The following is a 23,118-nucleotide window of genomic DNA, read 5'->3' on the forward strand; positions in this document are numbered from 1 at the left end:
AAAAGTATTATTGCTCAAACAACAAAGAATTGAGCACCCATGCACAGAGCAGTGCAACAGGACAGAAATTACATTAAACTGACATGGCAACATTTGGATCTTCATCTCATACTCCAAGACTTTGACCCGGATATTACAGATCCCTTCGATATTAAAGGATTAATTGGAGCAAAGTCTTGCAAATGAATGGAAATGCAAAGGTCGCCTACCCAGGACTAAATCACTCCTCCAATATAAGCACATTCAATCACCTGCTGTAAGGCTCTATACCATTGAGTCCTGTCATGTGAGGATTATTATTTAAGACACACTTCAGTTTTATAACTATACTTAACACACCCTCACACCCCAACTTTAGAAAACCCCATCTCACTATTACAAGCATTGTTTGCAATGTTAGTTTATTCTTTAATTCATCCAGTCCTACTTATGTTAGTTGGTGTTAGATTTGTTCCTGACACATAAGCAGGCCTGGAGTCTTGACCATGTGACTAATATTTGTAATAAGACATGGGAAGATGTCGTCATCTCAATGAGCTGCAGAGACAACTGCATGTAGGCACCTTTAATGAATTTAAGAGAATAAAAGAAGATATAAAGCAATGTCATTCACAGTGAGCTAAATAATGCATAGCAGGCACATGTCTTGAAGCTCTGCCTGTAGCCTTGTTTGAGATCATGCCAAATCCTGGTCCATAGGCTGAGGGCTACCTTTGACCTGTTCCCACTGACTCAGTAAGCAGCTCAAACCAAAGCACTGGCTCTGCGACCAAATCCAGCAGCCGGCTCGTCACATGACCACGCTGGCGGTGACTTTATTTCCGTGTTCACAGAGCTCCTGCAGGTCTGAATGAGCCCCTGCCTGGCGACTGTCATCCTCGCACCGTCGTCCGAGCACATCTCGGGGCTGGGGTGGGGGGTGGGCTATTCGGGGAAGGGGGATCCGTGCAGTTTCTGGTAACGATTCCCTCCGCGGTTGAAAAAAACAAACCAAAAAAATGCTCACAAGAGTGAAATCTGCGGTTGCCAATTTCATGGGAGGCATCATGGCTGGCAGCTCCAGCGCGGATCATCTGAGCGGCTCGGAGCTGCCGCTGCGCTTCCCCTACATGCGCCCCGAGTTCCTGGGACTGTCCCCGGACGAGGTGGAGTGCTCGGCGGACCACATCGCCAGACCCATCCTGATCCTGAAGGAGACGCGGCGGCTGCCCTGGTCCACGGGCTATGCGGAGTAAGTGCTGCGTCCATCTTACAACATCTACAAATACTAATAACAACACATCGTCCTGCACAGGCACTGTCCGGTGTATGTATCCCTGCAGCCCCCTGTCCCAGATCAGCGGCCCTCCCCAGCGCTGCAGGCTGCGTGTGACAGGTGGAAATGAATGCAGATTAGCGCGTCTACTGTACTGCGACTGAGTGTATGGGCAATTGCTTGGCGGCCGTATGTGAGCGATATCGCTTTTATGTAATGCTTCCCATGTCCATACAGAGACGTTTCCTTGGGTGAAGTGTCGTTCAGTGATCCGTGGCCTACGCTACACCTTTTCCTACTTTTTGCTCTGAAGTTAATGCAGCCTGGAGCAGCACTGGCGCTGGGATGTGTAATAACTCTCAGAATGAGGGCTTTGCATCCGAGCACATACGTACGCACGCACGCTTTCAGTTTGGCACTAATTACAATCAGCTCATTTTCCATTCAGATAAGGTATATATATATATATATATATATATATATATATATCACACACACACACACACACACACACACACAGGCTGTGGCTGTCCTCTGCACCCCGACACGGCGCGTCCAGTGAGGCGCATTATCTGCTTTTGACGGAGACCCTGGCTTTGCAATGTGGCGTAGCTTGCAGTTGCGGTGCATCCCAGTACGGTAACCATTGCGAAAAAAACCCGCATACTCTCCGTTTTGTAATTCATACATGTAGACCAAGCACGATTGCGGTGTTAACCGCGATGGAAACATTGTACTTAACCCGCAAACCATGCAGTATTATTGCATACCTAATCTACTTTTCTACAAATAATTATTAGAATCTGTTGTAGGCCAGAATTGTCCCATTGATCACTGGTGTGAATACATAACTCTCAGAGACACCACACTCACACAAATGTCACTTGCCCATATATAATAAGCTTACATACAATTCAGCTGACATGGAATCCTGAAGTAATTCATGATTCCTGGCAGAGATTTGAGCTTAATGTTTTCCTAATTTAAGTGTAGTTAGGGTATGGTTGAAAACATTTAAATGACCAGCTCAGATTAATGCAAACTAGGCGGTGACAGTTCCCCTAGGGCATCATTTAGCTCTGATCATGGGCACAGATATACTGTGGAAAAACTGGACAATTTGATTGTTTGTGAGAGTGCCCATACCTAGATCAGAGATTCCCAAAGACTGTATCTAAACAGCCCTTCCTTTTCTCATTACATTTTGTTGATGTACCTTCATTAATAGGAGACCACTTGTTTGCAGGCTTCTCAGGAGAGCATACCATTTCCATAAGATTCCCCTGTGGGTCCCCGGACTACAGTTTTGAAACCACAGCTTTAAATGTGTGTATTGTCAGACTATATGCATATTACATTGCTGTTTTAAGTCACTTACATGATAGACTACAATAAATGTGAAGCTGTAGTGATTTGTGGACTCAGCACTTAATCTATTATCAAAGAACGCCAATTTGTGTTGCTGTTCCCTCCTCCAAATACTGTGCCACTCTGGCAGGACTTTAGAGGCGTTAAATACTGGTCATATGCACTACCATTTACAAAGTGATTAATCTGTTTTCTGAAAAGGGAGAGCACCTCCTTGTCAAATGTCTGTATGATCTTGATTAACTTCCTTGGGAAATGTTACTTAAAACATATTATTAGGAAAAAAATTGAAGATAGTACTTTCGTTGTGGATTTATCTTTTATTGTGGAACTAGTGGGATTTGTGTGTAATAACCTGGACACTGGGAACTATGGTTTGTGCTGCTTCATTCTGTGGTTTCATATAGAATAACGTCAATCCTTTACAGTGATTAAAACACATTAATATGCATCTGCATATTTTTAATGCTGGCACAGCACAGGGCTTAACACAGAGCATTACATTTGCCAGGAATGCTTAAGGTGCCTCTGTGTCCCTCATTTCTGCGAAGGGGCGAAGCGTTAGTCATCACTGGAGAGAGAGCGTTTTCAGGCAAATTAAATTACCAATGCGCCTGTTTTCACATGTCTGCTTTAAAAGATGTTGACAATCTTTGGTTTTTACAAGGACAGCATATTTGTTCTGTGGCAGTTAAACCTTTGAAATCAAACAGAATATGCTTTTGGGTGTCTTTTACTAGATGTATTAGTAAGGATTCTGCGTGTTCACAGATGATGAGAAAACAATAACACATCTGTTGTTGTTTTTGTCTTTTTAACTGGGTAAGACAGTGATTGACACCTGGTCCTGGAAAGCCACAAGGTCTTCTGGTTTCCATTACTTGGACTATTCATGACTTAATTGAATTGGGTGTTGACTTAATTGGTCTAAATTACAACTATTTCCAGGTATTTGTAGATCATGGCCTTTATGGAATAGCAGTGATTATCATTAGAAGAAATATTGATTACATTGAAACATAAAAGTTTTCGTTTTTGTTTTGGACAAAAAAATAAGACCCTGGAAGATGTTCTCTGCAAGTTTCTTTCATTTAATTCTGGTGCTAACATGTCTATAGGCAGGCACTACAATAAAAACACATTTGTAGATGTGTATCAAGTGTCCAGCAGAGGTTTTAGAACATTGTTAGAGTTGTTAAGTAGGTGTCCTATTTGTGGACAAACTCCCAACCACTGGTATCCTTAATGAATTCAACATTTACTCTGTCCAGCAAATGTAGTCTAAAGCAGAGGGTCATCAGTTGTGTTGTCCTGCGTCAAAGCTGATCTTAATCTCTTGTTATTCTCAGCATCTAGGATTGTGTAAGTTGAACCATAGCACAGTAGTATTTAAAATACGTTTTGGACAAACAGTGGTATCAAATGCATACCGATATGGAAGACTGACAAAGTAATAATTAGCCATGATAACTCAACCCAAGCAACACAAAGTAACACAGCAACAGGGCTGTGACTCTGTAGAACTGAAGCTTGACCTGATCTAAGGCATTTTCATGTTTTGTAGTCAAGAGTAGCCACACCCTTCATTTGAAACCATATTATTCTGTGAATCATTGAGTTTGAATATATAAGTATTGTTCATTAAACAATTCTTATTTGTCAGTAATCATTTCAGAGTTTGGCCACACACAGATGGAGCCTAAAGAGAACTGTAATGATTGAATATTGAGTGAAGACAGGATGTGTGTAAACATTTGACTGTCTATTAAATGAATCCCTGAATATCACAGTTTAAAATGAAGAATGTGAATACTTTAGTTAAAACTGTATCTTTGATTGTGAACACTCTTAATACAATCCGGTCTTAGCAGGCAGGTCTTTAAACCTACCTGAAAATAATGCTTTTTATTTCAATTTTATATACAGAAGACATCTTATCACTCACCATAAATTTACAGGAATGAATCAAGTGTCAAATTACTATTGGTTTTGTTGTTGTTGAAAAGGAACGTAGTAAATAAAAGCATTAGGCATATCATATTAAGGTAAATATCTGAACTAGAGAATGTGACTGCTTTCAGAACAGTAGAATGAGTATATTTAAAATACAGTGTGGTCATGATCAATCGAAAAAATTGGGTGACCGTCGGGCTGTTAGGAAAGCAAGGGAATTTCGGGTGAGGTAGAGATGTGCTATTGGCTTCTATGAGGCAATTTGAAATGTCGAGATTGCACTGTGGTCAGTTTTCTGTTACGTTTCATTTGACATTACTATTTCCATGTAGCGATGCAATATAGCAAGAAACGAATCAGACCAGAGCAGGGCAGGATTAAAAAAACTATCTGTTTTGAAACACCCACTAATTGCATATATCAGAGGCTTTTATTTTTATCTTCTATTTCTCGCATTAGAAAACCTGCCACAATTACTGGGTTGCAACCAGTGGGTGGTCAAAGTTCTGATTTAATCTGGCCCAAAATGTGATAAAAGGGCCAAAATTATAATTATTATTATTAAGGATTATTATGATGTTCCCTACAAAAAGAAAAAGTGTACAAATGCTTCCTTACTATTGACAAAGTGTGCCATCCGGACATACATTTACTGAAATTTCCCCTTGTGATGAAGGACAAATTCCAAAGGAAAAAATAAAAACCATGACACTAGGGGCTAATTTGAATAAATTAAGACCTTATCTTTCAAAGCCTGGCAGAAGCTTTACTCTACCAAATATTAATGACAGACAAATTAAACGTATAATAAAACTACAGATAGTGACTTCTAACGGGGGGGAAACGAACCCTGTAAAAGAAACTCACAACCTACAACTCTCAGATCTTGGTATCTGCAGCAGGTTCTGTTAGGTGTCAAACTGATTGCACTTCAGCATTTTGATTAGAGAGACCTAGTTTAGCTGGGGCGATCTAGGCTCCTAACATTGCACCACAACCCCCGGCACAAGTTTTTAATTGCAGAAATCCAGATTTTGCACTTAGTACAGCATTATGTGCTTGTATTTGCATCCTGTATAGCAGGGAGCAGGGTAAAAAAAAAACCATTAACCGAGTGGTCAGCCTCCCAGAATTTGCTTTCAGTATTCATAGATATAGTTAACCCAGTTGTGCTTGTTTTTATGCTGCCTACATTTTCCGTGTGTTTGTTTCCTGCATGTGAAATTGAAGTTCAGCTTCTGGGATATTGCGGTTGCCCCTTGAGCAGAAACCAAACAGACTGCGCTTTCAATCCAATCGGTGTGGAGATTCGTTTTCCCAGTGATGTTAAAATGAAGTATATCGGACTCCTTCAGAGATGTGCACAATGAATGGATTCTGAATTAACCCTGACAGGCCTTTAAACATATTCATAAAACAAAGGTCTGAGCACACATCCAAGAACGCACAAACAAACTGAGGAATGTACAAACATGAAAACAGTCCTTATCCCTTTTTGCTCTACTAAGTATACATTTCTCCTGGTAATGTGACTAAAGTACAGTGAGATTTGTTTTTGATACCCCCCAGATTGTTCTGTAATATGATTCAAGTTTTGTACAGTAAGTATTGTATAACTGCACATGCACATTAGCAGAGAAAACAAATGCTGCCACCTTCTCATATTTATTGGAGAGTAAAGGACTTTTCTTTCAAGGTGACTGATACCACAAGGGCTGCATACAGTATATTTAATAATAAATAATTATATCAATGTTAGAAACCACTTTTTAACAGAACTAACAAAGACAGAATGTGGATTTATACTGTCCACATCAGCATTTTAATGGGTTTCTCTCATCCTGTTGACAGCACTAATTGTGACCAGTTAAAAATAAAAGTGGCCTAGTTCATCAGAAGCACAGCTTTCGTTGCATGAAGTAACTGTTCAACTGATACTAACAGCAAATTGGTATTTCCATTATTGGCTGGTGGATTACCAGAAAGTGGAACAAGTCTGTATTGCTCAATACACAGAAATAGGCCTACGTAAGCTTAATATACAAATGGAACTGTGCTAGAACACATGTAATTGCAATTCAGATTGTCAAAACATTTCATACTGACTACATTTTGAAACAATGCAATCACAGGCAGAGGTAAAGCAACCGAGGTCTGTCCCTACTTTATTATCCCAAGATATTATCCCAAGTCACTAAATTATTTTCCCCCTCCACATATTGATTGAAGGCCCTTTGAGATAAACAAATCTATCTCATATTCAAGTCTCAGTGGATTATTTAAGCAATTTTTTTTCCCCATTTTCTATCAAATATTAATAATTGGTTTGCAATGTACTGTGCTGGCTGTAAATCACTGCATTTCACTCATTTATGCTGGTGTTTTGGAGTTGCACTGATATTGGAATAATAAATTATGAAAAGAAAAAGCAGCCTCATCCCTCATAATTTTTAAGATGAAAATGCTATTAAAAACAAAAAATAATAATAAAAAACAACCCACTAGCAGTTTATGGTTTTATTACACCAGGATCATATAGAACTTCTGATATCTATTACATTATAGGTTCCCTCATTAGAGAGGCAGCAGCATTCAAATAAAATAAAAATGTAGTCACAATTGATTTCTTCTGGGTCTATTGGAAGTTAAATATTGAATATATAACTAAGGCTACCTTTATAGGAACAACAGCAACAAAAGTGTTTTTGAATTCTATTTCAGGAACAAGCATTCTACATTTTTTTGAGGAGTTTTTATATTACTCACCTTTTGTTTTCTCTTCCCTGTTCCTGCTTCTTACTCAAAAGGGTACGCTATGTCATCTGGAAGGTTGCGTTTAGCAGAATTAAAGTTCAAATAAATTAAAATAGATGCAATGGGTTGGACCAGTGAAGAATGACTGGACCTAGATTTAATTTATTCAGTGAATAGGGAGATGAAATCATCAACAACAAACAACAACAGTTCAGGGCAAGAGCAGGGCTTAAGGGATGCCCTAAGGGTCTCGAGTTGTTCCTTTGTTCTGCTTTTGGTTTTGGTTTCAGCCGAGTTGTTATTGGATCAGACCAGTTTAAAACTTGTCACTGGCATAAGCCTTAGGAGAACATTAACAGGACTGTAAAACCGTCTGACCTGCTGCCCCCTTTTAAATTAGTATCCACAACATGAAAAACACATTATTGTAACAAACTGCAGTAGTGTTGCATAAGGCAAAGCAAACACCTAAAATAAAGTAAGCACATAAAATGAAGAAATATATAGAGAGAACACAAAATAATGTGCAACTAAAAGTGAGAACCAATGACCGGAAATTAACAAAAACTCAACATGGAAATGGAATTTCAAAATGTGAATAACCTCGCCAAAGATAGCCTTGGGTATTGGGTATTCCAGATGTGTGATTTCATTACATTTTTCTCAATTTATATTCTTCATGTTGTTGTTTTATATTTAGCTCTTTGTGCTTTAGGACCACCATAGTTTCAGGAGGGCAGCATTACAGTATGTAATGCAAAATAACCTTTTTATATGCTGTATGAGATTTTAATTTAATCTATAAAGGCTCAGAAAATATTTAGTATAATTACACACCCAAGTGTTTTAACTACTCTATCTATCTTAAACTATGTTGTCTTTTACCTGAATCAATTCATTTTGAGAATACTTGATGGAATCCTGAGGTATCTAAAAAATGTAGTCTTTGGGGATAGGCTACATGTCTAATACTTTGTATAATCAGTAGCTAATAAGCAGCAGATTTTTTTTTTAATAACAAGCTGCTGGAATCAAGATTAACAACTGTTGGAATGTTACTAAGCTACTATGAACATCTTGGTTCCTTTTACACAGTGTCTCTCACAAAATAAATCTGGAAACTGTACAAGTTCAAGTTGGAAAAAAGCTTACACTGTCAGTTTTTAGATGGTAAATCAACACTGAAGAACTTAAATGTCAAGTGTGCATTCCTTCCAATGGGCACTGAATCATGATTTCTAACAGCATCCTGATTGTGTTCAGCTGCAGAGATTTGTAGAGTGAGATGAACCCGAGGAACAGACCAGCTGGGAATAATATGTAATGTGGAGAGGCATAAAAAGCTAAAGGTGACAAGCATTGCAATGAAGAAATGGTCGGTCGTTCTACAAATATTTTCCTTTTCTTTCAAAGAAAAATAAATGCCAGTGTGTCAGAGCATGTCAGTTCGGTAAGGGGGTTTGTGGTGAGAGTGTTTGCATTGTAAGTGCAAAGTTTTAAAAAAGAAAAGTCCTTTTAAAAACTATATTGATTTTAATTTAAGAAAGTGGAAAAGCTGGATTTTCTTCTCATTAATCGATTTATTTTATGTGGTAGCAGTTCATTTGATTTAGCTAGTTGGCTGCTTCTCCTGAACATTAAAGTTCCCTCTCCTTTGGATGCAGGATAAATCTACTACAACACAATCAATTTATTATGCAGATTTAAAAAAAATCTGAATGAAACAGAAGTTACATTGCATGTGATTGGAGATAAAATGTCAAGTCACTTTTCATCTTTAATTTACCTTCACAATCATAAAGAAATAAAGAACACAAAATAAAGAAATAAATCCCCAGAAATGGTACTGCTGTGCAGCTAGAAAGATAAACAAGTTATTGTGTAAGAAGATTTGTTAACTTCCTGCAAGACAAATGCAGTCAAAGGTTGTTTTAGATAGACTGCAGGCTTTTCTGGTCGTAAATATCATGCCAATGTTTTTCTTTTTCTTCTAATGAAGAATTTAACGTGGCTTTGAATTTAGGGTCATGTTAAAAGCAAAGCAATCCCCTACAAGGATCTTCCTTTACTTCATGTTGACAATTTGAATAATTATGCTTTTATGAAATCTATTTGTACATCAGTTTTACAGTTATAAACCTTCACATCAATGCCACGTTTAACTGTAGGCATAACACATTCTGACAATCTTTTTCCTGGTTTTCCTCTCGCATACGATTTCCCCTTGCAGCTCCAAGAAATTCAAACATGATTTAATATGTGCATAACATACTAAAGCCTTTATGCTTTAGTGCCCAATCCAGGCATTTGCGAGGTTCTCATGCAGTCTCCTCAAACCTTTCTTTACTGTTTCTATCCGTATTGAATGAGTTGGAACTGAAATGCTGCAAAGGTTAGATTGTACTGCTGTGATAAACTGTTTAAATCTCACAATGCTGGATTTGAATATTATTTACCTTGTTAATTCAAATGGCAAAAGGATGTTCTCCTTTTCAGTGTTTCGGCTAAATTACTGACAAAACCTGATTCAGAACAATGACAAGTTTCATGTGAAAACAAAACAGGAATACAAATAAAAACACGAGACATTGCACTGCATGTGGTTTTAAGTACCAGTATTGTGCTAGTCAGTCACATGCTGTGAAAAAAAAAAATACATCACCTCTTTTCAGTGAATAACTTAGATTAGACCCCCGGCTGTTTGTTTGATTTGATTTGTTTAATCACATATTGTATAGTAGTGAATGAGGCTCTTATGCAGTAGGGTCCTAGCAAAAATATAATTCTACTTCCTTATATAATTGTGTTGCTAGAACCAGTATTTCATATTCCAGTGAAATTTAAATAAAAATGATCTGGGAGAGGTATTTTGAAATAAATGGTTTTGTGAATGTTAGAAGCTGGTGGATTTGGTGAATTACGGAGAAGTGAGTTGAGTATGACGCATATATTCAAGACATAGGATTTAAACAAATCCAGTGGAAGCGACTAGCCGCTCGGTGCTGGTATGGGGTTGGTATTTTTAATGAAGAACGATGCAAGGAATCACGTCTCATTCGAGTAATGCACAGTGAAAAGCGTTTGGCCTCTTACAGTTGTACAAGATGAACAAGAGCTATGTTTTGCTCGTTTCTTGCAGCATACAGTCATTGAGACACATTTATGTTTCTACCGAACCACCTGAAGCTCTGAGGGGACCAATTTCTAAGAAACACATTTAATCAGGGCTGAATACAGTTCTCAGATTAATTGAATACTTACAGAACTGGGTGTCATCTGTGACCTATATACAAGTACACTGGATTATGTGACCTATATACAAGTATAACTGATCTTGACACATTTGTTTTCCATGGATTAGTATTCCATGACTTGAAGGACTCGATGGAGGAACATTTTGCACAACATTATCCAGCTGATATGTGGAAATACTCGTCAAAAGTTTGCATTGGATTCTTTGTGCCTTCTAACATAATATATATTTGGGTGCAGTTTCTCCCAAATTAAGTGAATTGATTAAATAAATTTTGTTAGCAAAGTATCTGAGCTTGTTAGCACTTGTTAATGACTAAACCATACAAATTAGGCCTATAGCTTTAAAGGCAGATGAAGGCAAGTGAAAAGTTTTTTTTTTTTTTTAAACCACAAAGGTCTTGATGAATGTTAAACCTTCCCTCTATACCATTTTGGTGGCTTAAATAACTTCCAGTACATTCACTTTCAGAATACTTTTATCTCTCCCATTACTGTTTCTGTAGCAGTTCTTAGTATGTACCCTACAGATCCCTACAAAGGCAATGGAGAAAAGTCTACTGAAGATCTCTACTTTCCACAAATAAACTTGCATCATTTCTGATTCAAGAAGAATGCCAATATCAGGTGAGGGAAACAAGGATTTCCCAATAGTACAGATAAATGGCTGGTTGCAAGAAGCATCGTTTTCCTGCAACAGATCCTGAGGTCTGAGATACTGATGTGCTATACTGCAAATGGAAATCTATGGACAAAAATGGACTGCTTACAATGACAGAAGAAAACTGATTATTCCAACTCCAAGCACTTACTTGTGATTGCAGTATTGTCCATTCATTAACTCGTGCTTCTTAAGTCTTTTTTTTTTTTTTTCTCTCCATTCACCCTCCAGTATTTTTCGTTCTGGCCGACAAGGATCAAAACAAAAGCATTCAGCATGGTAAGCATTACATTATTGATTTTTTTAATGTGAATGCTGAGCCACTAGGCTAAAAGAAACCCATGACTAACACCTGGCAATGGATTTTGTAATTTAAACCTACTGTGATTATTCAACCCAGACTTCTCTTTGAAACAAGCTGTTGTTTGGAGCTTTGACATTACATTTCTATACAAACACATTAATCAATAGATCCAAAGGAAAATAAGCTACAAGAAATAAATAAAAAAGTGAAACGTAATACAAAGTGACTGATCTTGCTGAGGAAATAGAGGCATAGAGAGACAAATTGGTCTAATTTGGTGCCTGCAGTTTTTGGACAGATATTTAATGTAACGTAACGCAGCGAAAAGTATCTGTCTTTACAAAATCAGCAGAGTCCGGGAGAGAAATGTTGGCCCAAATAATAATCATTCAGAGAAAAGCTTAGGTTACTTCCCTCGGTCCCTGTCAATATAAATACAGAACTACAGCAATTGAAGGCTTCTGATATAGTTTCCAGTAATCAATAGTAACTTGTGCTGAGTCTTTATCATTGACAACATTAATCTGTCCCAGAAGTCCCTGGATTATGTCCATTAGTATCATTGCCAATAAACATGCTTTTAGACCTCCTTTGCTTTCTTCTAAAAACAAGGCAGTGTATCTAAAGCATGTATCTGAAGAATGAATGCTACTTAATACCAGAACATGTGAAAACAAACTATTACCAATTACCAATTTCGATGAACCAGTGTACCCATGTATGGATTTGAGTTGTTTACAATTAAAAAAGAAGAAAAGGCAAATACTGAAATAATTTAATCATTTACATTTCCTACGGTCTCTGGCATACCGATATATCTCACCTTGGCACTTTTATTCAATACTACTGCTTTGATGTTGTGAAATCTTGAAGTACATTTTTATAATGTGACTGGATTTGTCTCTGATAATGCCAGTCATGTGATCAAGGCCTACAATGACATTCGTCAAGATTTTTCGATACATTTACTTCTAATGCCCACATAATGTAAATTCTGAATTTGTAAAATGTATTATGCCTTGAACTATACTGTATTAGTGCACTGCATTATTGCACTTTGTATTGCACTTATTTTTTGTAAGTCTCCCTGGACAAGGGCGTCTGCTAAGAAATTAATAATAATAATAGCCCTTGCCAGCCATATCTGGGAATATCAAAAGCAAACAAGCTGGTTGCAACAGTTAAAAAGTATTTATACATTGCCAAAGCTGAAAACTGTGCTTTTTAATACCACTAGCAATCCAACAAGAAGCTTAGCAACAACGATTAAGATGGGTCTAATAGAAGGCAGAGTTAACCAACCAACGGTGTTTAAATTTAATAGGCAAATATAATGGACAGGATATTTTCTTTCATGAAACTTAGTGACAATTAAGATGCCGCTTGCAAAATATCTTGCATTGTTATTATGATATATTTTTATTATGTTCCTGCTAGTGCATTTAAAAAAAAATCTATTTACACATTCTAACAAATAATATTGAAGAAGATGTATTAATAATAAAGGGATGCACATCCCATTAAATAAATGTGTAGCTGCTTCCACTTAATCAATGCATCAAAGTACCTTAATGAAAATACTAATTGAGATGATTGTGAGATTATTCATCAATAACTGATTTAATTAGGCAGACTACATGACTACCATGTGTTGGTAGGAAGAAGGGCAACCAGGCTGCATAAAACACAGGGTAGGGCCTGTTCTCATTTTGTGGCAAGTATGCAGGGTCATGTAAAGCTTTTTCAATACATTTAAGTTATTAATTTGACTGTTAAAGAAATGCATCAAACCTCATAAACAGAACCTTTTGAACTTGAATAATGCTTCCTATTCTGAAAAGCTGTTTTATATCAATTAAAAGAAACTTTTTATTCAGAAGTAGTTTGCTCTAACTGCAGTACAACAGAAGCATAGTTTTCAGTTTAATTCAGATCCATTCATTCTCTACAACTGGAGGACAATCTTATTCAAATTGTTGGCTTTCATGCCACTTCAATTTTCAGGAATATTGCTCCCTTTTGTTACCAATGTCATTTTTTTCTACTTAGGTTTACCAAGATACACATCCCATTTCCAGGGGAAATTATGCAGTATGCAGTTGCACATTCACAATAAACGGTTGTTTTCAGCAAACCAGTGACTCATATTGATATGCACATCTCTTCTGCTTTAGTACACTGCGCATAGCTTCAGGGAGCAGAAGAGTGACCTTGAAGGTGTCACAGCATAAAACCGTGACTGAAAGACAATGAGATAGAAAAGAAGAACAGGTTATTTTATATTTTAATCATTACCCCCCCCCTCCTTCAGGTTTCATAAAGTGTACAAATCAAAGCAGATAAAAGGATTTTAAGACTGAAGATTGGAGAATATACACTCACCTAAAGGATTATTAGGAACACCTGTTCAATTTCTCATTAATGCAATTATCTAACCAACCAATCACATGGCAGTTGCTTCAATGCATTTAGGGGTGTGGTCCTGGTCAAGACAATCTCCTGAACTCCAAACTGAATGTCTGAATGGGAAAGAAAAGTGATTTAAGCAATTTTGAGCGTGGCATGGTTGTTGGTGCCAGACGGGCCGGTCTGAGTATTTCACAATCTGCTCAGTTACTGGGATTTTCACGCACAACCATTTCTAGGGTTTACAAAGAATGGTGTGAAAAGGGAAAAACATCCAGTATGCGGCGGTCCTGTGGGCGAAAATGCCTTGTTGATGCTAGAGGTCAGAGGAGAATGGGCCGACTGATTCAAGCTGATAGAAGAGCAACTTTGACTGAAATAACCACTCGTTACAACCGAGGTATGCAGCAAAGCATTTGTGAAGCCACAACACGTACAACCTTGAGGCGGATGGGCGACAACAGCAGAAGACCCCACCGGGTACCACTCATCTCCACTACAAATAGGAAAAAGAGGCTACAATTTGCACAAGCTCACCAAAATTGGACAGTTGAAGACTGGAAAAATGTTGCCTGGTCTGATGAGTCTCGATTTCTGTTGAGACATTCAGATGGTAGAGTCAGAATTTGGCGTAAACAGAATGAGAACATGGATCCATCATGCCTTGTTACCACTGTGCAGGCTGGTGGTGGTGGTGTAATGGTGTGGGGGATGTTTTCTTGGGACACTTTAGGCCCCTTAGTGCCAATTGGGCATCGTTTAAATGCCACGGCCTACCTGAGCATTGTTTCTGACCATGTCCATCCCTTTATGACCACCATGTACCCATCCTCTGATGGCTACTTCCAGCAGGATAATGCACCATGTTACAAAGGTCGAATCATTTCAAATTGGTTTCTTTAACATGACAATGAGTTCACTGTACTAAACTGGGCCCCACAGTCACCAGATCTCAACCCAATAGAGCATCTTTGGGATGTGGTGGAACGGGAGCTTCGTGCCCTGGATGTGCATCCCACAAATCTCCATCAACTGCAAGATGCTATCCTATCAATATGGGCCAACATTTCTAAAGAATGCTTTCAGCACCTTGTTGAATCAATGCCACGTAGAATTAAGGCAGTTCTGAAGGCGAAAGGGGGTCAAACACAGTATTAGTATGGTGTTCCTAATAATCCTTTAGGTTAGTGTATATGCTAATGCAATTGTAATTTGGTTAGTTTGGGTATTTGAGGTATTCTAGCCCTGGAAACTGAATTTCATCTCACTCTTCTCACTTCTTGAAGTGCTGTATAACAGATAATTGTTGATTACAGTTTTAGCTCAAGTTTTGGGAGGAATTCCCCAAATAAACAGCAGTTACAACAGACCAGGGACTGGTAACAATTCACTTCAAGTTTCATAAAGAAATTGCATGGTAGTGGCAATGAAAATATACACACGAGATAATCTATTTTAATAAGTATAAGACATAATTACCTTTGCAATACCAATAAACCAATATGCCTATATCTGAATATGCATTCAGTGTCTAACTGGTCTCAATGCTTCTACAGTCCAAACACTGATGTGCATCACATTCCTTCCACTGACATGCATATTTTTGTTGGCACTTTTTTTTCCACAAAGCAACACTGATTTCAGATGCAGAAGTGGTGAGAAAATACCCTATGTCACTTTATTTGCCCTGTTCCATTGATTTGTTTCTCTTTTCAACACAGACAGCAGTTCACTTTATGTTTGCTGGCTCTGTGTGCAAAATGAAATTTCCAATATATTTATAGGCCCTCAACTCTTGAGTTTCAAAATAATCAGGTAAATCAGCCCAGTAACTATTTGGATACATTGAGCTGAGCTATTCAAGAGATTATTTATATGAAGAACAGTTTACCTGTTGTAAATAATACTGTGAAAAATAAGAATACATTTTCTTGTATTGTATGTGAGCTTGATGTATATCACTGTGGTGCCACACATTTTTTGCTGGCCATTGGACAGTCAGAAACTCATACAAATGGACCCACAAGTGGGAACCTTTTTTTCCTTTCTCTCTCATGCTTTAGAAAGTGTTTTAAAGCCCAAAAAAGTATATTTTGCATGCTTCTTTCAGATATTTATGTTTATATTATGACTACTAAGTTTCAATCTAAAATAAGTCCACTGTAACCAGAATTAGCCACATAGTTATGGAAAATCCCCACATTTGGAAAACCGAAATACATTACCGAAAAATCCTTGCACAATCATTACGGATTCTGCAGGGTAAGACAAACAAATGCCACGTTCCTTTATGCTGTTAAGATATAATTGATAAATAATGGGTAAAGGAACACTATTAATTTAACTACATGCATCACAGTGATTTTGAAGCGTGTGTTTACATTTGCAAAACAGTTCAGTGCTCTGTCTGAAAAGGAAAGTGACAGCTGCGTTAATATGAATGAATAATCAGTGCTTTCTGCATTTACACATACTTTCCATACAAACATTTGACCTTGGTATAGTATCTGGAATACAGAAACACATGGCTTAAGATGAGAGGCCCCTTTTACTGCAGGAATTCCCAGCGTATAAAATGGCAAAACAGATTGCTTTGTTCACGGTGAAGTAGAAGACATGCTTCACTCCATGTACTGGGTAGAATTCCTGACATTGTAAAATCTTTTAGATTGGAAAATATTCGAAATCCTTGACAAAAGCCTTGGCAGTGTTGAAAAGGACCATACAGCTGCAGAAAACAATTTTAGACGATTGGATTTGTTACCTTGGGACATTTTACCTTCATCCATTTATTTGTGTGTATTTTTATTAAACTTCACTTGAATGACCTTTTCTAGCAGTTAAGACCTTAACGTGAAGATTATGTTGAAATCCTCGGATTGACCGGCTCTGCAAGGCTTTCCCCATTGTAGCAAGACTCTCGCAAACAATAATTCCCTCTCTCTTTACACCCAGTCAGCACATTTTCAGATTAAAGGGCTTTATAAATCTGTTTGACCTTTGCTACCTTTTTTTTGGGGGGGGGGGGGGGGGGATTTTAAACAAATATGTCTATCAAAAAATGAAAAGGTCAGAAAAGTAGAACTCCAATGTTGACGCAAAACCCAATACACCAGTAAAACTTATAAAACACAATCTAAACACTAATAGGAAGATTAACCCTTACCTGCCCCAAAGCTGAAATATGTATTTTTCTGCACATATGTTTTAAAAGGAACTGAAATTGACTGTTTTTTCTTGGAGAGGGGGCACACATATGGTACTATGCATAAAGAGGAAAGGAGAGAAAATGTTGTTTATGGGGCGGGGGCTAAAAGGCCAAAAGAGTTCAGAATTCAGTTGGACTTATTACACAAAAAAAATGGTGCATAGACTTATTATAATATTATTATATTAATATTTTAAGAATTATTACTCCACCTTTAATTTCAATGTTTCCTACTCAACCCTTTGTATCTGCTTCCATAGTCTAGTTTTGAAGTGGTGTGCTAAGCACTTTCCTCCCAACAGGTGGCAGCACTTCAGTGAATGATTGCTATGTAAGAGGGGTCTTTGTCATGACATGAAGCTTTCTGGAATTCGTGCTGTTCATCAATGTAGGATGTGTCTACAGAACTCTCCATATACTGTAATTTACTAAGGGTTTTTTATTACAGCCTTATCTAATCTCATTTGTATTCACCTCAGGTTTGCAGCATGATGTGTCATGGCAGCAGATTTTGTCTGAATCCTATCCACAGTATTTATTTATGCATCTCATATTCAACCTTTTTAACTGGAACTCAGTTTTACCTGCTTATATAACCTACAGACATGATCACAAACTGCACTTTCAATCCGTTTCACGTGGTACATGGATACGCTGAATGGTGAAGTGATTTACCTGCCTCAGCAATCGTGAGCTGAGTACATGTATAAGTAAACGTTAAAAATGTGCATAACATATTAGAAAGTAGTGCCTCTCTGGCAGTCTTAGGCTTAACACAAGAACATCTTGCAGCATGATAGTCATTTTTTTATTTCCCTGAGGGTTATTGGCAGGATTTCTCCAGCTTTCCAATGATTCAGTGGTATTATTAGGGTTTCTTTTATTTCATTTCTCTTATTTTTTCTGTTTTTATCTCTTCTGCAGCAGAAAGGTGTGGGTTGGAGTGACACAGTGTTCATGTAGGCAATGTGGATGGTTGCCAGATCATTTCAAAATATGAATTGTAGGAATGCAGCAAGTACACACAAACACTCAAAGGACACCGACGCACACGCATGTGAGAGATACATCTACATAAATAAGTTCCCAAAACCACAGTATTGGAGAGCTTTAGTTGCCCTGCTCACTTTTTGATGTTTTTAGGAGCACAGCCAAATGTCTGAAGACTTCAAAAGCTTTAGTGCCTTGAAGATCAGCCTGGAAAAAATAAAAACACTGGGTAACCTTGGTTTAATTTAGCATGCATTATTTAGAGCAAATTTAAACGTCGAGGTTTGAAGATGAGATTTAGAGCATTAGAAATAATTCCTCTGAAATTACTTTCAAAGGTTAGCCTGTTTAATGCTCTGTGCTTGTCAGCGTTAAGGCCAGTGTAATAGGAGAAACGGCTGTGGTGGATAGCCTTCAGTGAGATTGAGTGGGAATGGCAATTATACTTCATAAAGGATGGATTTCATTATTTTATTATATTTTATGGATAGCATTTCCTGGGTATAGATCAATAAACGGAGGGCTAGCCGGTTTCCGTGCTTAATGCTTGTATTTTACATTGCTTTTGGAAAGGTCTTGGATTGACTAGGACAGATAGTAAGTAAGTACTGTACAGCACACCTGACAGTAATATTCTTTATGTTTGTAAGTTTGTATCCCTTACCAGCAGGCATGGCATTGGAGTAGTTCAAAGTAACTGTTGTGTGTGTGTATTTTATATGTGTGTATATATACAGCTCTGGAAAAAATGAAGAGACCACTTAACATTGATTTGTGAACTTGGAGTGGTCTCTTAATATTTTCCAGAGCTGTATATATATTACTGTATTTCATATTTTATTGGTTTCACACATTTTGTATTTTGGATCTTCAGCAATTTCTGAAAAGAACTGAATAACCTGAACTTTCTGGAATATGCAGAATTCTTTTATTTAGTTTCTAGTGACAATATCTTATACCCATACCGTTCAGCTTATTTCAGTTGTTTGCATGTTTTTATTTTTGTTTCCTTCTCTTGGAGAAATCAACAATACAATAATGGGACAATTCCACTTAGTGGCTAAAATTCAATCCTATTAAACAATGTTTTCATTAATCGTTCAGTTTAGTTAGAATGTATCCATCATAGATCTCTGCAGAAACGACAAGACACTAACAGGAAGTGGGGGCCCTTATTTTACCCTTATTATACCAAAATGTACTTGATATATGGGTATTAGATATTGAGGACTGCATCATGACTATTGGTGATACAATAAGATCTCAAAGTAATCAAAACATTTTAAAAATAAATATATATAGTCACAGTTCAATTTTACCCGTTCCACTAGACTAATGAACAAATGTGTTGCTTTGGCATATCAGCTTTTATTGGTATAATTCAAATTGAACAGCAACATCTTATTTTGCATTAGATTTAACGGATGTCATGCAGTTGAATGTATAATGTGCTCATATGTAGTAAGGACAATAGCACTGGGCAGGCAATAGTCCAGCTAGATGGGAATTATTAAATCTGACTAAGCAGGTTTTGACTCCTTTCTCTGACTACAGGGACCTGGCTGTTGTAGCAGCCGCAGACTCTTAAATACATTCAGATTCTGTTGAACACAACCACTTCAGCCAGTCCTCCACTCGTTCATCTGTGGGTGTCTGGATTTTCAAAAGGGTGATTCCTGTACCGCTTTGTCCATTTGCCTTCCTGTGGCTGTTAGAACCAGACTTTAGGGGACTACATGGTTTCTAAACAATGACAACAATTCCCACAAAAGTGCTAGAATGAATCTTTCAGTGTGGCCCTATTTATTTGTGTTTCAGGGTCATCAACGCAGGCAAGAGCACACTGAATGAAGACCAGGCATGCTGTGAAGTACTCGTGGTGAAGAAGAAGCCCGGGGTCTCGTCCACACCAATTAAAAACGCCACGTTAAAGAGAAGGTCGTCGTTGCCAAATGGGGAGGGATTGCAGCTGAAGGAGAATACAGTGAGTTGATTCAAAGCGTCCTCACCTTAACGCAGGTTGTTACATACTCCAGGCAACCTGTCTAATTAGTACCCAGTTCATAAGGTAATAGCACCATACATGGACAACCGCAGCACAATTACAAATTCAACCACAAATCTTACATTTGCAGCTACAGTTAAAAGTATTTACATTCGTCATCTGAATCGTTTTCATTGAACTGGCTTCTTTTGCAGTACTCCATGTCAGCAAATTACAGACACAACCTATCTGAGCTCACTTTTATGAACCAGAATATTGCAGTTTGAAAAGGTTTTGAGGAGACTGATAATCCTCAGTGCTAGGACCGATCTTCTTAACTCATGAATTCAGACTTAATTAAATTAGCATCGTTACAAAGACTGGGAGGGATCCAACATGATGCATAACAGATGTTTGCATTGTATAAAGGACATTCACAAACGGGACAACATTCAGGTGCTATACGTCCGATTACAGAATTTCAGAATTTACAGAATCCCATTTAATTTGTAGTGTAAACACTGTGCCACAAATTAACAAAATATGCATAACTAAACTGTAGTCTACTATACAAGTTCAAAAGAGGCAATTACCATATGGGCCTATAGCTACATGTAGATGTAAACAAAAGCTGTGGAATTTTAACAAAACAGACACAAGAACTAGTGGTGCCGAAAACACTGATTTGAGAGTATTATTGACAGAAAATCTATGAGCAGCTTCTGTGAAGGGCTTTTCAATGTTATAAATACTAGTTCTCTATTAATTCCACTAGACAAACTCATTACAAAATTAAGTTCTGATGTAATGCCAACAATCAGACTTCAGAAGACTGCAATTGTGTTTGTTCGATACTAGCATTTGTTATAAGTCTGTAACGTACTCATTTTAGACGCATTTACCCAGACTGGACTACTTCTCGCAGCCATTTCAAAAACAGACCAAGGTAACTATGATTGAGCTGCATTCATATCATGTACAGGATAACTATGGATTTGGTGGTACGTTATATTTTTTGTCTGAAAGAAGAAAAGCATAACTATTTAAACATTACACAACCTACATGCTGCACAGGGCCAAGATACCAGATATTGCTTTGTTTGGGTTCTTCCCATTTTTTTCTGGTTATATTTCATATTTATATTCTCTGGTAAGCCTTCTTATTTTACTATGACAGTTCCCATTGGTACTTTCCATAGCAACTGAGTGACCATGGGGTGGAAAGCAACATGTAACAACATGTAAACCCACTTCCACAGATGCATTTGCTTTAGGCAGGATGTCCCTGTTGGCATCACACATGAGATTAAAAAATAAATAAAGGGAGACGTTTCATCCACAGATGCACTAATTTCCTTGTGGGTGATTTAGCAGAACTGGATTTTGAGTTATTAAAAACTCAGCAAGCACGGTTCTCCATCCCAAAATACAACTACATGGACTTTTAATTTTCAACAATACTTTGACACAAGCTGGAGCCATTTGAGGAAATGTGCATTTCTGTAAGTAATCCATAACAAAAGGGATTTTCATGTTTTTAAAAAGAAAGAGTGCAAAATATAAAAATCAACACCTGACACATTTCTGGCAATACATTTCAAAGCATGCTCTTCCTGTGTCAGTGTAGAGGAACAAAGGAACCGAGAGCGTTTGACGTTTTAGATTGAAAAAAGGAGACGGTAATAAACCTTTTCCTTCTTACAACCTGCTGGATAATAGCAGGGAGGTTATTTTGATCTAATGCTGTCAGACAGTGTCTTGTGAAAAGATAAGGGCAATGTGAGGACATGTCATACTGGAGGAATTTCAAACCTCAGCAGGTTTTCGTTGCTTTCTTTTTTCTTTTTCTTTTTTACCAATGTTTTTACAGCTGTTGAACAGTAATCATTCACTTGCTCCGAGAGAGGAAATGGCACATTTTGACTACGGGTCAAAGGTAGTCCTTAGGGATGCTTTTCTGTAATCTTTAAAAATGTATTGGGGATTACTGCATCTACTCATTTACCATTAATAGCAATAATTGTATATATTTACAAAAATATACAGTTTCTGTGTGCCATCTCGGTTTAAAATACTGACCATTTAAATACAGGCCTTTGAATGTGGATGCTCAAATGCTGTAATTAACAACACTTTTGAGATTAATATATATGGATAAATGAATGGTTACTGCACACAGTTTAGTTACAATACCTTATCTTTATGTGGAGACGTTTTTTGTGAGGGCATATTTTTCCCCAAGACTGTTGACAGCAGCCTGTCACCTTGAGTAAGGAGGTTATATTTTCAAGATCGCTGCAAGCAACACCCACATTGTGGCTCCAATATTTCATATCCCCGCTAAATGACAGCATGCATATTATGAATCAGTCTTTCACCAGCATCAGCACTAATTAGTTTTATTAAAATCAATTGCACAACAGATTGGATATTTGCAATTGGAAAACCGGGACTTGTTCAAAAAACAACATCAGGGTTAGAGATAACCATAATCTCTAATCCCAATATGCATCCTTATTATTAAAGATTCAAAATGTATTTGTATTTTTTTATATATATAAATGTGCTAATTGTTTGTCCAGCAGAGCTACAGCTATAAGTACAATGTGCAAGCAGATCATTTAGTTAACTTTAGTTTAATTTAGTTGACTTAAATAATTAGGAGAGAAAAAGTCTGCAAAACCTGGCCCTCTCCAGGACACTGAACAGTTATTAGATTTATAAATAAATAGGACAGTGTACAATAGAGTCAGAATGTGATTCTGATCTTGAGTACTGCAAGCTAATAAAAGAAGGGTTTTTCATAACTATTATATTTATACAGTATGAGGATTATCGTAGAGTAGGACTGAGAACACATTAAGATGACATCATGATCCGCAAGGCCCAATTTAGTATGGCTCATGATTCAAGTGGAAGACTTGCATTCCTGTTTTGAGTGGCTTTTAAATGTTTAATGTCTTTAGATCTATAAACACTGAAT

The 23,118-nt window shown here is 37.4% G+C and overlaps 1 protein-coding gene across 1 annotated transcript in view; it reads left to right on the top strand.

The window, feature by feature from the left end:
* The first annotated feature begins 750 nt into the window (after nucleotides 1–750).
* ppm1h (protein phosphatase, Mg2+/Mn2+ dependent, 1H) overlaps nucleotides 751–23,118 on the top strand; it is a 49,487-nt gene continuing 27,119 nt past the window's right edge. Inside the window, exons 1-2 of the mRNA XM_066724259.1 lie at nucleotides 751–1,231; nucleotides 19,970–20,135. Of these exons, the coding sequence (XP_066580356.1) occupies nucleotides 999–1,231; nucleotides 19,970–20,135 (399 nt within the window). The 5' untranslated portion in view covers nucleotides 751–998. The remainder of the gene's footprint in view (nucleotides 1,232–19,969; nucleotides 20,136–23,118) is intronic.

Source organism: Amia ocellicauda, chromosome 15 (genome assembly GCF_036373705.1).
Source record: "Amia ocellicauda isolate fAmiCal2 chromosome 15, fAmiCal2.hap1, whole genome shotgun sequence".
Lineage (NCBI taxonomy): Eukaryota > Metazoa > Chordata > Actinopteri > Amiiformes > Amiidae > Amia > Amia ocellicauda.